The 17,153-nt window shown below is 40.2% G+C and overlaps 1 protein-coding gene and 1 long non-coding RNA gene across 7 annotated transcripts in view; one reads left to right on the top strand and one right to left on the bottom strand.

Moving 5' to 3' along the window:
- The window catches only part of TRPM2 (transient receptor potential cation channel subfamily M member 2), a 419,555-nt gene that overhangs the window by 335,714 nt on the left and 66,688 nt on the right, over positions 1–17,153 (top strand). For all 6 annotated transcript variants that reach the window (XR_011849388.1, XM_072120992.1, XM_072120993.1 and 3 more), the window contains 4 exons: positions 262–445; positions 2,439–2,620; positions 4,308–4,440; positions 16,412–16,499. Coding sequence is in view for 5 of the 6 variants with exons in the window: in XM_072120992.1 (XP_071977093.1) it covers positions 262–445; positions 2,439–2,620; positions 4,308–4,440; positions 16,412–16,499 (587 nt within the window). In the remaining variant the exon portion in view is untranslated. The remainder of the gene's footprint in view (positions 1–261; positions 446–2,438; positions 2,621–4,307; positions 4,441–16,411; positions 16,500–17,153) is intronic.
- Positions 1–17,153, bottom strand: part of LOC140075302 (uncharacterized) — a 104,659-nt gene that overhangs the window by 44,035 nt on the left and 43,471 nt on the right. The gene's annotated exons all lie outside the window — the stretch shown is intronic.

Genomic DNA, 17,153 nt, shown 5'->3' on the forward strand with positions numbered 1-17,153 from the left:
ATCAGCCTCTGTCAGCAATCCCTCAGACGGCGGTTGCTATGCTCTCTCAGTACTGAAGATGGATTGAGAATTTACATGTCAGCCCCATAAACCCTCAGCTGCTCCTGCAAATAATAAAGCAAATAATCCAGCAGGATGGAGGGGTTGGACGTTTCATTGTAACACTCTTCTCTGGTTGCAAATGATCATTAAATAAACCTTCACATTGTTACATATGTATTTAATTCATTGTTTGAATGATGAATTTTATGTATTTTCAAGGGGTGAACTTCAATATTGACCAGTGCACTGTAAATGGAACTGATCCAAACAAGCAGAAGTGTCCTGAATCAAATAAGGAGAACCATCAACCTGTCTTTCCTCAGTGGCTGACTGTTCTTTTACTTTGTCTCTACTTACTTTTTACCAATATTCTTCTGTTAAATCTTCTAATTGCAATGTTTAAGTAAGTAATTTTGTACTTTAAGAAACTTTAAGATATATTTAATGTTAATGTTGACTGTATGTTAAATCATTTTCCATTTATAATCATAGGGAATTTCATAATTTCTGCCATCTCATGCGATCTCTTTTTCTTTGTCAAGGTGCCATAGTGATGTACCACTGCCACAGCAGAGTGAAGTGTTTCTGCAGTCCTCTCAAATATTTCTGTTCAACTACAGACCCTTCAGGTCCTTTCATAAAAGCCTCAACTTCCCCCTTCTATAAGGCTTTCCTTACCTACAACATAAAACACATGATGCACATAGACCATTTAAATAATAAGTGGGAGGATTTCATGTAGTAGGGGAAAGTTCCATGAAAATAAATAGTGATTTCTGTGCACTTTACACGGCTTTTCAGGGGGAAGCTTTTTGTACAATTAGTGATAAGCAAATAATCATTGAAGAAGTCCACCTGCAAATAAAGATTAAAATTCAGTTGAACACTTATCTCTATAGCATCCTACCAGTAATGTCTGTAATATGAGGTAGACCTAGTGTGTTGTGGTTACACCTAAGGGAATTGTTTAAATAGTCTCCAGTAATAACCCTTTACCCACTCATTGGCATCACTGAACATTACCACAAAGTAACCGCCACATTGCCGCCTTCGATGTTGCTCTTTTGGTGCTTTCGGGGGGGTCAAGGGATCCTGAAACAATGGTACCAAAGGTATTGCGGCATTTAGGAAACAAGATGATATCCGGACAGAAACAGTTTGTGTAATAGGCAGAGGTCATGGCAGATAATGGAGAAAGACAATGTACAGATAGAGGTCAAACATGTGAGCCAGTGGGAGCATGTAACAGTAAGATGACCTCCACTATTGGACTGGTGCATGAGTGGGTAAAGGGGGTGGGAATTTCTTCAGGACCAACGTTCTTCTAATCCCCCCGATGGAGTGTTATTCTCCACACCATTGTGATATCCAAAATGTTCTTGACTTGAAAATTATTACGGGCCAGAGGTTTTTGGAAAGATACCGACGTCTCAAGAAGAAATCTAGTGAACCTACAGGTGTTGCCCTTAATGAAGTAGGGAGTTGAATTACAAGTAGTGTAATTCAAGAATGCTGTTTATTAACTATTAAATAAAGGCAGTAATCAGAGGAGTTGTTAAAGTAAAATATTTATCTCATGGAAGTAAAGAAACAAAGTCCTTTATCAAATTCTTCTCAAAATATTCTGACTTGGCTTAAGTTTCTGACAGGGACAACATGACATACATCACCCTAAAGTGGAACAATATAAGATACACTTTAATTGGGTAGGCATAAGGTCGATGTTGCGGTTGTGCGGCATTTAAGATCAGATGTATGGAGCCCAACAGGATACATGTCTCTGCCTACAAAGTCTCTTTTACTAACCCCTATTGCCTATTACCAATAAAGGAACACAGAAAAGCCTTTATTAGGTTAGACAGTTTGCATATTAAACCAAGCAAAATTGACTTAAAAAAATATGTTTTCCCTTATGAAAAAACAAAATGTGGGTGCTACAATTAATAAAGTATTTAAGAAAAAGTAAATAATCTACATGTAAATTATTAATGGGGTATCCACCGAATAGGTATATCACAACTTATTAAATAAGTTAAAAAAAGTCTAATATATACAGCACTGTATAAATAAGACAACTTAGGGAAAAATACCCTTCTGGATTGACTGTATATGGGATTTAGGACTGTGTGTGTTAAAAATTTTCATACAAGCATTTTTTTTTATTTGTATACAGTATTACTCAACCTGTTACCACATTACACATTCTGTTATTTTTGGAAATAATTCTGTATTTCTTGTGAATATCCAAAGTCTATTATCAGAATCTGAATGCATTTTCTTTGCATGCATGATCTATGTTGATCTACTTTAAATTGATAATATCTAATATATTTTAGAGTAGCCTAATATGTATACACAAAAGGTCTTTCATTACATTGGTTATATTTTTTTCTTAGTTACACTTTTCAGCAGGTACAGGAACATACAGATCAGATCTGGAAGTTTCAAAGACATGATTTAATAGAAGAGTATCATGGTCGACCACCAGCCCCTCCACCTCTGATTCTCTTTAATCACCTACACTTCTTTATTAAACGTGTCATTCTTCATGAACCAGCTGGGAGACAAAAACAGCTAAGTAAGTGTTCTAAAAACTTTTATCAAATGGAAAAGAAAAGTAAAAATAAATATACTATGTAGCTTTCGTCTGCAAAGACTGTTCCCAATAAGAAACAGCCTATGAAGAACTGCAGCATGACACAATTTAGCTACAGGGGTTAACTACAACTAGCATGCAGCACTATATTAAGCCATTTGCTTTTCATTCTCTTCATAGGATGAATAAGGGTCTAAAACAGGGTTCCCTAAATTACAGCCCGCGGGCCACATGCGGCCCGTGGACCGTTTCGACCCGCCCCCGAGGCTTGGCGCTTAGCGCCCGGCCCCCACAGCCTTTGACAGTCGGGCAGGAGCCTCCTTCCGGCCGGACAGGAAGCTCCTGCCCGTCACTGTATAGTGCTCGATATGGTCGGAAACGGCCGCTCGAGCACTATTACTATTACGTCATCACGCGGCCGCGCACCCCTTCCTGCCCGGACGCGGCAAGAAGATAGAAGACTTAGGTGAGTAAGGGCAGTAAAAAGATTGTCGCAGTGTATTACAGATGCGGTCACATGTACCGCCATTTATTTTTAAACTTTAGTCCGGCCCTCCAACGGTCTGAGGGGGACATTGAACGGCCCCCTATGTAAAAAGTTTGGGTACCCCTGGTCTAAAAGGTGCAACACCCGCACCCGAGCAGTATTCTTAGCCATAATCAGAAAGTTTCCTCTAGATCACTATTATATTTTGTTTAAAGCACAGGTTTGATTAATATCTTGTGAAATCATTTAGTGTATTACTATTAAGTAAAACAATTTCCATTAATCCCTTAACGTCGAGGCCCTTTTACATTTCCATTTTTACTCCCCACCTTAGAAAATCTAGAACTTTTTTATTTTTTAATGCAAAGATCTGTATCAGGGCTTGTTTTCTGTGTAACAAATTGCACTTCATAGTGATTGTATTTAATATTCCATGCCGTGTACCGGGAAAAAAAATTCCAAATGCAGTGAAAATGGTGAAAAACGCATTTGCGCAGTATTCTTGTGGGCTTGGATTTTACCGATTTCACTGTGTGCCCAATTAACATGTCTACTTTATTCTTTTGGTCAGTTCTGTGTGCCCCCAATCCCTAGGCTGCATCATGAGGTCTGTGATGTTTATGTGTCCATAAAAAGCAGCAATTTGACTCCCTGAAATGGGCGCTGGATAGATAGGACAAAGAGAGGGGGGAAGTTGTGAGAATATATTGCCATTTGTAGTTACTTTACAGGAGTGTTAGGATGTCCTGGGAGAGGTTAATGGGGAGGGCATCACATTGACATTGGAAGATAGGTTCACTATCTAAAATGGGATGCCCTCTAAGAGATGATGCATGGGGTAATTTAATGGAGGCCGAAGAAGTAGAGTATAGGCCTTGTATAGCCTTCAGGTAGGGACCCTGCAGTTGTAAAATAATGTAAAATTATCTTCACACAGGTATTTTATAATAAAATCCAATTGAAGAAATGTATATATAAAGCAGGCGATTTGAATTAAATGTGAATGTTAAGAAGGGAAAACTATTTTAAGGTGCTGCGTTTGCATTTAGTGTCGAGTCCATACACTCTTAACTCCACTGTGCTATAATGGGGTTAAATAAGGAAAAAATGTTTATCACCACTTGTGTCATATTTACTTAATTTTTTAATTGATGATTTTTGTTTTTTCTACAATTCTCTTAGAGGAAAAGCTAGAAAAAAATGAAGAGGCAGCTCTTCTTTTATGGGAGACTTTTTTAAAAGAAAACTATTTACAACACCTTCAGAAGCAGAAGAAACAAAGCACAGAACATAAGATTAGAGACACTTCTGACAAGTAAGTAATTGTATGCAGGAAATTTTTCCTGCATACAACAGATATAATACAGATACAAACAGATATAATCTTTAACCCCTTAACGCTCTGCGCCGTAGCTCTACGGCGCAGAGGTATAAGGGATGTATGAAGAGGGCTCACGAGCTGAGTCCTCTTCATACAAAGGTGGGGGTTTTTGCAAAATGCATAAAACCCCCACCGCTAATAACCGCGGTCGGTGCTAGCACCGATCGCGGCTATTAACCCCCCCCCGTTGCCGCCGGCAAAGTCGCCGGCGGCATTTAAAAGACGGCGGCGCGCGGGCGCCGCCATCTTTTTTTCGATCGCCACGCCCCCGAACGTCATCGGGGGGCGGCGATCAGTTGCCATGGTAGCCTCGTGTCTTCTTTTGACACGAGGCTATCTGGCAGCTGCAGATTCGTTACAATGAGCCAGTGGCTCATTGTAATGAATGTGCTGCAAAAATGCCATATATTGCAATACAGAAGTATTGCAGTATATGGTAGCAGCGATCTGACCATCTAGGGTTAATGTACACTAGATGGTCTAAAAGATAGTGAAAAAAAAAATAAAAAAAAAAGTTTAAAAAATAAAAAAAATTAATAAAATATTAAAAGTTCAAATCACCCCCCTTTCCCTAGAACGGATATAAAACATAATAAACAGTAAAAATCACAGACATATTAGGTATCGCCGCGTCCCAAAATGCCCGATCTATCAAAATATAAAAACGGTTACGGCTGGCGGTGACCTCCGAGGCGGGAAATGGCGCCCAAATGTCCGAAATGCGACTTTTACACCTTTTTACATAACAGAAAAAATGAAATAAAAAATGATCAAAATATCGCACAGACCTCAAAATGAAAGCAATGAAAACGTCGCCTCATTTCGCAAAAAATGACACCTCACACATCTCCGTGCGCCAAAGTATGAAAAAGTTATTAGCGTCAGAAGATGGCAAAAATTTTTTTTTCTTTTTTGTACACATTCGTTTAATTTTTGAAAATGTATTAAAACACAATAAAACCTATATAAATTTGGTATCACCGCGATCACACCGAACCAAAGAATAAAGTAGGCGTGTTATTTGGAGCGAAGAGTGAAAGTCGTAAAAACTGAGCCCACAAGAACGTGACGCACGTGACGTTTTTTTTCAATTTTTCCACATTTGGAATTTTTTTTCAGCTACGCAGTACACGGCATGTTAAAATAAATAACATCACGGGAAAGTAAAATTTGTTACGCACAAAATAAGCCCTCACACGGGTCTGTACACGTAAAAATAAAAAAGTTATGGATTTTGAAGTTGGAGAGCGAGAAATCGGCCGAAAAACCCTGCGTCCTTAAGGGGTTAATATGATTTTCTGCGCTTTGATATCTTCTCTTAGAAGACAACATAAGCCATTTAATGGGCCAAGTAAACATAGCGCTGTTAACATGTTATGAATCATGTTCAGCTATTTTACATGTGTATATTCTTCCTACATTAATTAACCCCTTAGTTGTCTGCGTCTGATATATCGGACACTGAGTGGAGTGGCTTAGCGCACAGCGTCTTATATAGAGGACGCAGAGCTGATGCCGGTCCAGCTCAAGATCTTCTGAGCCGAACCGGCATCGGGATGTATGGGGTGCCGGCTGTAACTAATAGCCAACACCACAGTGTAACACCCGCGGTCGGAGTGGGCTCCGATCGTGGGGGTTTAACCCGTTAAATGCTGCGGTCAGTCGACCGCGGCATTTGAACTGCCTTTGGGGGGTCTTTCCCCCACAATCTCACCCACCGCGCGCCCGCTGTTTTCGGGGGGGTGCCGATCATTGCTATGGCAGCCCTGAGGTCTGATCTGGACCCCAGAGCTGGCTATAGGCATTGCCTGAAAGATTGCGTCTGTGACGTCATATTAAAGGCACAGTGTCAGCCTATGTATGTGCATAGGCTAACACTGTTAATACCCTGCAATACATCAGTATTGCAGAGTATTATCATGAACAAGCAATAAGATGATTGCTTGTTTATGTCCCATGGTGGAAATAGTAAAAAAAAAACAAAAAAAAAAACGCCACTGAGCCGGCTCAGAGCTAAACTGGCATCTGGAAACACTAACTAAAACTAACTAAACTAAAGCTAACTAAAAGTCGGCACCCCAGTGTAACACCCCCGATTGGAGTGGGCTCCGATCGCGGGTGTGTAACCCATTAAATGCCACGGTCAGCGCGACAGTGGCATCTTACATGCCTCTGGGGGGGGGGGGGTCTTTCCCCCACGATCGGCCCCCTCTAACCATTTCCGGGGGGCGCCGATCGTTGCTATGGCATCTCTGGGGTCCGAGCCCAATACATAAGTATTGCAGAGTATTATCACGAACAAGCAATCAGATGGAGAAAAAAAGTGAAAAAGTAAAAAAAAAATGTTATTCAATAAAAAAGTAAGAAATCAATAAAAATGCCCATAAGCCCCATAACATATAAAGAGACGAAAGCGGCGAAACACGTGTCAGGGTCCGTGGCGTGTGCTTCCTCTTTGTGTTATGGTATAATCACAATCCTCCTTAGGTCTTACATTGGTTTATGTATACCATGTCTTTCATTTCCCATTTGTGCTACAAATGCTTCTAAATATGGATTGTACAACCTACTCCTAAGCCCTTCTTTGGCTATTTATTTTGCACAGCCACTTTTATCTGCTTCTTGGTCCACGTATTACTGATGTTATTCTGTGTACTCAATTTTATTGTGATTAATAAAATATAAATTTGTTATAAGAACTTTTGACCTTTTGATTATTGTTGTTTGATCAAGCATTTGGTGTTTCATACATTGTGCCCGCAGTCGATGGCTCCCACTGCTGGCTTTTCTCTTTTTGTGTAGAATAATACTGTTGCAAAGTACAATATGTCCCACAAAAAACAAGCCATCAAAGAGCTCCATAGTCAAAAAATTAAAAAAATGTTATGCCACTTGGAAGACAGCATTGCAAAAATTATAGATTTTTCCCACATTAGGATTATATTTGACAAATTTGGTAAAACGTAAGAAAATATATTCTGGTATCCCCGTGATCGTATTGACCCATAGAATAAAGATAACATGATTATTAGACTTTACAGTGAACACCAAAAAAAAAAAAAAATATGGTACAGAATTGATGATGCTTTTCTACTCCTGCCCTAAAACATAAGTTCCTTAATTTTCAACAATAGGGGATACCAACCCAAAAAAGGTAACACTGGAAAAAGCATCTCATTCGCAAAAAAATACCGTCACATGGCTCCAATAACAAAAATGCAATGTTACACGTATTGGTAAACACGCATGCAATGTAAACGGAAACACAAACGCTGTGTCAACGTAAGTGCAAACGAGACATCAACTAATATACCACATAAGCGTAAACATGATACTAACAGACATAAATGCAAATGGCATGTAAATGTAAGTGTAAATGTGCCGTAAACGCAAGTGCCGTTTACATAAGCAAAAACACAAGTGACACTCCACATAAAGGCGAATGCTATGTAAGCTTGAACACAGTGCAAATTCAACATAAACAGAAAATCTGTAAACGCACCTCAAACACTGCATGCACGTAAAAACGCACAACAAATGGTGCGTACGCATAAACGCACACATGAATGTGAGACAGGCGGCCCGTAGGCGAAAGTGGGCTGCAAATGCAGCGAATCGCAACCATGACGCAAACAGCGCGTAAGAATAACCATAATGCAAACACTGTGTAAGCATAATGCGAATGCAGCGTATGCATAACATAATTGCAGCATAAGCGTAAACGTGACGCAAGCGGCACGTAAGTGTTAACGTGCGCCAAATGGCGCGCAAGCGCTACTGTGCCGAAAACGCAGCGCAAACGCAACTGTGCCAAAAACGCAGCGCAAGCGCAACTGTGCCAAGAACGCCGCGCAAGCGCAACTGTGCCAAGAACGCCGCGCAAGCGCAACTGAGCCAAGAGCGCCGCTCAAGCGCAACTGTGCCGAGAACGCCGCTCAAGCGCAACTGTGCCGAAAACGCCGCTCAAGCGCAACTGTGCCGAAAACGCCGCTCAAGCGCAACTGTGCCGAAAACGCCGCTCAAGCGCAACTGTGCCGAAAACGCCGCGTAAGCGCAACTGTGCCGAAAACGCCGCGTAAGCGCAACTGTGCCGAAAACGCCGCGTAAGCGCAACTGTGCCGAAAACTCAGCGTAATCGCAACTGGCGCAAACACCGCGTAATCGCAACTGGCGCAAACACCGCGTAATCGCAACTGGCGCAAACACCGCGTAATCGCAACTGGCGCAAACACCGCGTAATCGCAACTGGCGCAAACACCGCGTAATCGCAACTGGCGCAAACACCGCGTAATCGCAACTGGCGCAAACACCGCGTAATCGCAACTGGCGCAAACACCGCGTAATCGCAACTGGCGCAAACACCGCGTAATCGCAACTGGCGCAAACACCGCGTAATCGCAACTGGCGCAAACACCGCGTAATCGCAACTGGCGCAAACACCGCGTAATCGCAACTGGCGCAAACACCGCGTAATCGCAACTGGCGCAAACACCGCGTAATCGCAACTGGCGCAAACACCGCGTAATCGCAACTGGCGCAAACACCGCGTAATCGCAACCACAAGCAAAACTGCCGAAACATCGTAAAAATAATGTCAACAGTATATTAGCGGAATGTGTGTGAACCATTAGATGCACATAGAAAAAACTCACAGATCAATATTCATAATAATTACCCTGACTATGCCTGCCACTGATTGACAGTATGAGAGAAGATTAGCAATACACACGCCTCAAGCCCCACCCCCAGCTCCTCCTTTCTGACCAAACACAGATTACAATGGTCAGATCCTTGGAGTGATATCTCCGCAACCGTAGGGGCTAGAAGGAAAATTCCAAGTGCGCCTGAATCTGTAGCAGCCCCTACAGGATGGTATTATAATCTCTACATGTGTGAGGTGGTGAAAAGTCCTCTTTAACCTCTACCCGCTCAGCGTCCGATATATCGGACGCTGAGCTCAGTGACTTAGCGCTCAGCGTCCGATATATCGGACGCTGAGCTGATGCCGGTTTGGCTCAAGATCTGAGCCGAACCGGCATCGGGAAAGACGGGGTGCCGGCTGTGACTGATAGCCGGCACACCAGTGTAACACCCGCGATCGGAGTTGTCTCCGATCGCGGGTGCTTAACCCGTTAAATGCCGCGGTCAGCGCGACCGCGGCATCTAACATGTATCTGGGGGGTCTTTCCCCCACGATCGGCCCCCCCGAACCGTTTTCGGGGTGCGCCGATCGTTGCTATAGTAACTCTGGGGTCCGATCTGGACCCCAGAGTTACCTGCAAGAATTGCCGGTAAGATGGCGTCTGTGACGTCATCTTACTGGCACAGTGCCAGCCTATGCAAGTGTATAGGCTGACACTGATAATACTCTGCAATACATGAGTATTGCAGAATATTATCATGAACAAGCAATCAGACGATTGCTTGTTCATATCCCATGGTATAAAAGTGAAAAAGTAAAAAAAAAATGTTATTCAATAAAAAAATAAAGTAATAAATCACTAAAAATGCCCAAAACCCCCAAAACATATAAAGAGACATATAACTAAAAAAAAAGTCTAAATCATAACACAAACCCCACATATATAGTATCACCGCGTCCGTAACAACCCGTAGAATAAAAGTAAATCATTATTGAACCCCCACGATAAACGCCGTAAAAAAAAACTGCTATAAACCTTCTAAAAATTATGATTTTTAGCTATTCAATCCCACAAAAAATGCTATAAAATGCGATCAAAAAACCATGTGTACTCCGACATGATACTGGTGCAAAGTACAACATGTCCCACAAAAAACAAGCCATCAACCAGCTCCGTAGCCAAAAAAGTAACAATGTTATGCCACTTGGAAGACGGCAATACATAAATGATAGATTTTTCCCCACATTAGGGTTTTGTTTGACAAATTTAGTAAAACGTAAGAAAATATATTCATGTATGGTATCCCCGTAATCGTATCGACCCATAGAATAAAGATAACAGGATTATTAGTCTATACGGTGAACACCAAAAAAAAAAAAAAAAAAAGAGTAAAAAATCCAGTACAGAATTGATGCTTTTCTACTCCTGCCCTCAAAAAAAGTTCCTAAATTTTCAACAATAGGTGATACCAACCCCAAAATGGTAACAATGGAATACGCATCTCATCGCGCAAAAAAAATGGCATCACATGGCCCCAATAACGCAAAAGCGAAAATTTTTTAGCCTTCAAAAGGGGCCAATGAGGAAACTAAAATCCTGGCAGCTGCAGGGCGCTCCTTCCCTTCTGCGTCTCGCTGTGCGCCCATAAAACAAGTAACGGCCACATGTGGGGGGTCTTTGTACTCAGGAGAAATTGCAGAACAAATTGTATGGTGGGTTTTCTCTTTTTATATTTTGGAAATGTGTAAATTTTAGTGCTAAATGAACGTATAAGGGAACAATTTGACCATTCTAAATTTCACCTCCATTTTGATTCAATTACTATGAAGATCTCAAGGGGTTAACAATCTTCGTAAAAGCTGTTTCTGATAGCTTGAGGGGTGCAGATTTGAAAATGGGTTGGTTATATACGGGGGTTTTGATGCTAAATATGTAAAATTTCATTCCAAACTGTATTTATCCCCAAAATAGTCAATTCTGAAAATCCGGAAAAGCGATATTCTTTTTGTAAGCCGCGTGACATCAAAATAAATTATCCAGACATATCAAAAATTATGAAAATGTAAAGTAGACAAATGGGAAATGTTATTCAGCAACTTATTTAGGTGGTAAATCTATCTGCCTGGAAACGCAATGATTTTGAATTTCGAAAATGGCAAATTTTTCAAAAAATTTATCATATTTTCTTTTTTTTTGTAAATAAACGCAAAACATATCAGCCAAAATTTACCACTAAAATGAAGTACAACATGTGGGGAAAAAAAACAATCTCAGAATCGTTTTGATAAGTAACAGTGTTCAAAAGTTATAACCATATAAAGCGACGCAGGTCAGAATCCAAAAAATCGGGCTGAGCCTTAACCTGCAAAATGGCTGCGTCCTTAAGGGGTTAATTAAAAACGGTTTTTATCCCCAAAATATTAAATTCTGAAAATACAGAAAACCGATATTCGATTTGTAAGCCTCATGACATCAAAATAAATTATCCAGACATTTCAAAAATGATGAAAATGTAAAGTAGACGTATGGGAAATGTTATTCAGCAACTTATTTAGGTGGTAAATTTATCTGCCTGAAAACGCAATGATTTCTAATTTCGAAAATGGCAAATTTCTCAAACAAATCACAATTTTTTTTCAAAATGCAAAACTTATCAGCCAAAATTTACCAATAAAATGAAGCACAACATGTGGGGAAAAAACAAACTCAGAATCGCTTTGATAAGCAAGTGTGTTCAAAAGTTATAACCATATAAAGCGACGCAAGTCAGAATACAAAAAATGGGACTGAGCCTTAAGCTATAAACTGGCTACGTCCTTAAGGGGATAAAACTTATATAACTTATTGAGTGACCTACTTATAAAAAGTAATAATGGGGAATCGAATTAAAGGCAAAGAGCACTGGAATGTGAAAATTGAGAAGTTGTCGGCATTTACTGCATTGTATGGGCCTCAAATGAAGCTATACACCACAGCATGGTGGTATGACACTGCAGGTGCTGTACACTCCTCTGCTTAATTTGCTGACTTGTGCTCCAAGATCATGTGCTCCCACCCACAAGGGTTTTTTTTTTATACTCCCCTAGTCAGGTGGTTGCACTCTCCAAACAGCTTCCAGCTTGCTTTACAATAGTATAAAGGGGTTAATAACATTTTAAAACTCTTGCATTGCCAGGCAGGGGTTTCCAGCTGCAATTAGGAGATCTCCAAGAGTAGAGAACTTTGTAGAGAGATAGCCTCCCCAGTCAGCTCCTAACATGGAGAGGGAGCTATTCGCAACATCTACTTACCCTATGCATCTGCAGGGTTGTTGCAGATACATGGGGTACATTTGAAGAGGAACATCCACTGTTAATGCTCCACAAACATAGCTTTTGCAAAAACAACTTAAATTGAGTACTTTTTGAATCATTTAGACATTTACCTTACTCCCTCCTCTAGTTTCAAAATATGCTAAGAAATCTTCAATACTTTGTGATTTAACCCCTTAATGACTGCCCTATTGGCTTTTCTACGGCGGCGAGTCAGAAGAAGATTTCAGGACATCGGGTTTAGCTGGTGCCAGTGTCGGGCTGTGATATCACAGCCCAAACCTGGCACTAACACCCGGGATCGGAAATACTCAGTGTTTAACCCCTTACACGCCGCGGTCAAGCATGGATCGAAACCCCCCCGGTGTGCTTATCGGGGGATCCAATCCCTCCTGCCTCTGCCCCTGGATTCGGCGAGTGCTCCAAGGCCGTCAGCTTCTCTCCCCGCCGGGTTCCGCCTCCTGGCAGGACTCGGCTGTATGTAACTGAGCATGCTCAGCTACTTACACTGTACACTGCAATACAAGTGTATTGCAGTGTAAAGGCTTGAACAAGCGATCCGATGAATGCTTGTTCAAGCCAAGAAGTAGAAAATGTAAAAAAGTGAAAAAAAACATTGTCATTTTATAATATGATTAAATAAATACAGTGCCTACAAGTAGTATTCAACCCCCTGCAGATTTAGCAGGTTTGATAAGAAGCAAATAAGTTAAAGCCTTCAAACAAGAGCAGCATTTATTAACAGATGCATAAATCTTACAAACCAAAAAGTTATGTTGCTCAGTTAAATTTTAATAAATTTTAAACATAAAAGTATGGGTCAATTATTATTCAACCCCTCAAAACACCAGCATTCTGCTTGGTTCCCCTAAAGTATTAAGAAGTAGTTCAGGCACAAAGAACAATGAGCTTCACATGTTTGGATTAATTATCTGTTTTTACAGCCTTTTCTAACTATTTAAGACCCTCCCCAAACTTGTGAACAGCACTCATACATGGTCAACATGGGAAAGACAAAGGAGCATTCCAAGGCCATTAGAGACAAGATCGTGGAGGGTCACAAGGTAAGCAAGGGGTACAAAACCCTTTCCAAGGAGTTGGGCCTACCTGTCTCCACTGTTGGGAGCATCATCCGGAAGGGGAAGGCTTATAGAACTACTGTTAGCCTTCCACAGCCTGGATAGCCTCTGAAAGTTTCCTCCCGTGCCGAGGCCAGGCTTGTCCAAAGAGTCAAGGCTAACCCAAGGACAACAAGGTAGGAGCTCCGGGAAGATCTCATGGCAGTGGGGACATTGGTTTCAGTCAATACCATAAGTAACTTACTCCACCGCACGCAATGGTCTCCATTCCAGACGAGCACGTAAGGTACCTTTACTATCAAAGCGTCATGTCAAGGCTCGTTTACAGTTTGGTCATGATCACTTGGAGGACTCTGAGACCAACTGGTTCAAGGTTCTCTGGTCTGATGAGACCAAGATCGAGATCTTTGGGGCCAACCACACATGTGATGTTTAGAGACTGGATGGCACTGCATACGACCCCAAGAATACCATCCCTACAGTCAAGCATGGTGGTGGCAGCATCATGCTGTGGAGCTGCTTCTCAGCCATCTGGTCCAGATCCATGGGAAGATGGATAGCACGGCCTACTTGGAAATTTTGGCCAAGAACCTCCGCTCCTCCATCAAAGTACACAGCCAAGAAAACCAAGGCCCGAGGGAAAAAAACAAGGTGTTGCAGTGGCCTAGTCAGTCTCCTGACCTTAACCCAATTAATCTTGAGCTCCTTCCACATGTTTTCCAAGTCCACATGAGACACCCAAAGAACCTAGATAACTTGGAGAAGATCTGCATGGAGGAGTGGGCCAAGGTAACTCCAGAGACCTGTGCCGGCCTGTTCAGGTCTTATAAAAGACGATTATTAGCTGTAATTGCAAACAAGGGTTATTCCACAAAATATTAAACCTAGGGGTTGAATAATAATTGACCCACACTTTTATGTTTAAAATGTATTAAAATATAACTAAGCAACATAACTTTTTGGTTTGTAAGATTTATGCATCTGTTAATAAACCCTGCTCTTGTTTGAAGTTTGGTTTTTAGAGGGTGACACCACGCTCCATGTATATGGGGCTGTAATCCAGATTATAGTTAGGATACAGACAATGTTATCACAAGTATGTGTAACAAAAAGGAGTGTAGAAAAAAAGCTGCTGCGTCCTCTGGTTGTCAGGTGATGGAACCTGATGTATATGGGAGAATTATTGGATTTTATAACCAGTGCATTGGTCGCGCTGCTCGTAGTGCAAATCTTATTATAAATCTTAGTGGTGCAGATAAATAGCAGTTACTCTGCAAACAGATGTAAATTTTCAATAATAAATGTTGTTTATTGAAAATTTACATCTGTTTGCTGAGTAACTGCTATTTATCTGCACCACTAAGATTTATACTAAGATTTGCACTACGAGCAGCGCGACCAATGCACTGGTTATAAAATTCAATAATTCTCCCTTGTTTGAAGGCTCTAACTTATTTGCTTCTTATCAAACCTGCTAAATGTGCAGGGGGTTGAATACTACTTGTAGGCACTGTAAAATAACAGTCCCATGATCTCCCCTGTTACACATAAAATGCAAATACAGTATATAAAACACAAAAAAACATACATATCTGGTATCACCGTGTCCGTATTAATCTTTACAATAAATTTAAATCAATATTGAACTTGCTCGGTGAACGACGATAAAAAAAAAAAAAAAAAAAAAAAAAAACACGAAAACTTTCCCGTAATATACAATTTTCCATCAAACACCATCACAAAAAAATGTTCTAAAAAGTGATCAAAAAAAGATACATTCCTCAATATAATACGACTGAAAAGAACAACTCTTTTCGCAAAAAATAAGCCCTCAACCACATCTGACAACAGAAAAATACAGAAGTTATGGCCCTGAAAATTTGTCAATAGTAAAAACAATGCAATTTCTCCAATATTGTTTTTGCTCAGTTAAATTGAGCAAAAAAGCACTATATAAATGAGGTATCACCGCAATCGTAATGAACCAGAGATAAAATATTATTTTTACGTTATGGTGAGCGGGTGGGGGGGGGGGGGGGGAGATGCTAAAAATCCAAAATAAAAAATGATTTCGTTTGTGTCCCCCTTGAAGTAGTTAATAAAATCTCATGAATAAGCTTTAGACTCCCAAAATGAATTATCTATACATTGTAGCTCATTCCGTAAATAATAAGCCCTCATATGTGCGTATTACCAAAAAAAAAAAAAATGTATAGCTTGTACAATGTGACAATACAAATCTGCTGTGAATAGCGCTGCTTTGATCCTATGCTCTGCTGTCCGTCATACAGCAGTTTACCACCACATATGGGGTATCAGTACACTCGGGAGAAATTGGCCATCAAATGTTGCAGAGCGTTTCATCATTTAATTTATTATGAAACTGACAGTTTTCGCCTAAATGAATGTATTTTCCGAAAAAATAAAAAAAGTTTCTAAATCACAGGTCCATATTTTAACCCATGTGAAACACTTAAAGGGTTAATAGACTTAATAGAAGTTGTTTTACATACGTTGAGGGGTGAACTTTTTATAATTATAATTTATGGGGTTTCACTATTATTTTGGCCGTTCAAAGTCACTTGAAAACTGTGTTGTCCCTCAAAATGTGAGTTTTGGCAATTTTCATGAAAATGACAAAAATGGCACCTAAAGTTCTGGGCCTCATAACATCCTAGAAAAAGGAGAGGACACATAAAATATCATCTCAACATAAAGCACACTTCTTTGCCCATGTGATTATGATCAAGTACCTGTATGCCTTGATGCAGAAAGGCTTGACTTTATAAGTGCAATGGATGTGAATGCATAGTTTCTACATGGTTCCACTTTGTCTGGTCATAACTATTATCTCTAATTTTTTTTTTTTTAGAGTCAACACAGTTGTGGACATGTTGGAATTAGACCAAGCAAAAAAGACTGGCTCAATTGAAAACAGGCTGGTCTTCTTAGAAGAACAGGTATTTTTATAAATTGATTATGTTATACATATATTGTTCATTTATAATTAAAAGATTAGCCAGTCAAGCAGATCACAGAGTGGTCTCCATTACAGAAATTAAAAATATTCTTCATTTGTTAAAGCTGGTGCATCTACGTAAAGTGAAGAGAATCTATACCAGAATTACTTAATGTGTACCCCATTAATAAAATTGACACACCCAGAAAATCAATTCCATGTATAGAATTAAAAAAACAAGTAAAATAATCAACAGTATTTGGAACATTGTAAGGATCCATCTATTTGGCCCTAAATGAATGCATAGATAAATAAAACACCACAATAAAAAGATTGGATTTCTTCAAAATGCAGTTGTGTTTCGGGCAAATATGTAAATTATTACAGATGTGATATAATCAGGTGCTGGGTCTTGCTACAATAGTTTGTATAGCTGTTTACTTTTCCTTTTAAAAGTTGTGGCTAATTTTGTAAACTTAAGAGCACAAGCACCACCCATATTTTTGCTGTTTACCATCCAAGGCGACACTTCATTAAACACCCTTGTCCCTGCTCAGACTATTTCCAAGCGCTTAGGGTCACTGTGCCACTAACATATCTTGTCTGAGAGCAAGACAGAACTTTCATGAATGAACCAGAACTACTAGGACAACAA

Source organism: Engystomops pustulosus, chromosome 8 (genome assembly GCF_040894005.1).
Source record: "Engystomops pustulosus chromosome 8, aEngPut4.maternal, whole genome shotgun sequence".
NCBI classification, from domain to species: Eukaryota; Metazoa; Chordata; class Amphibia; order Anura; family Leptodactylidae; genus Engystomops; species Engystomops pustulosus.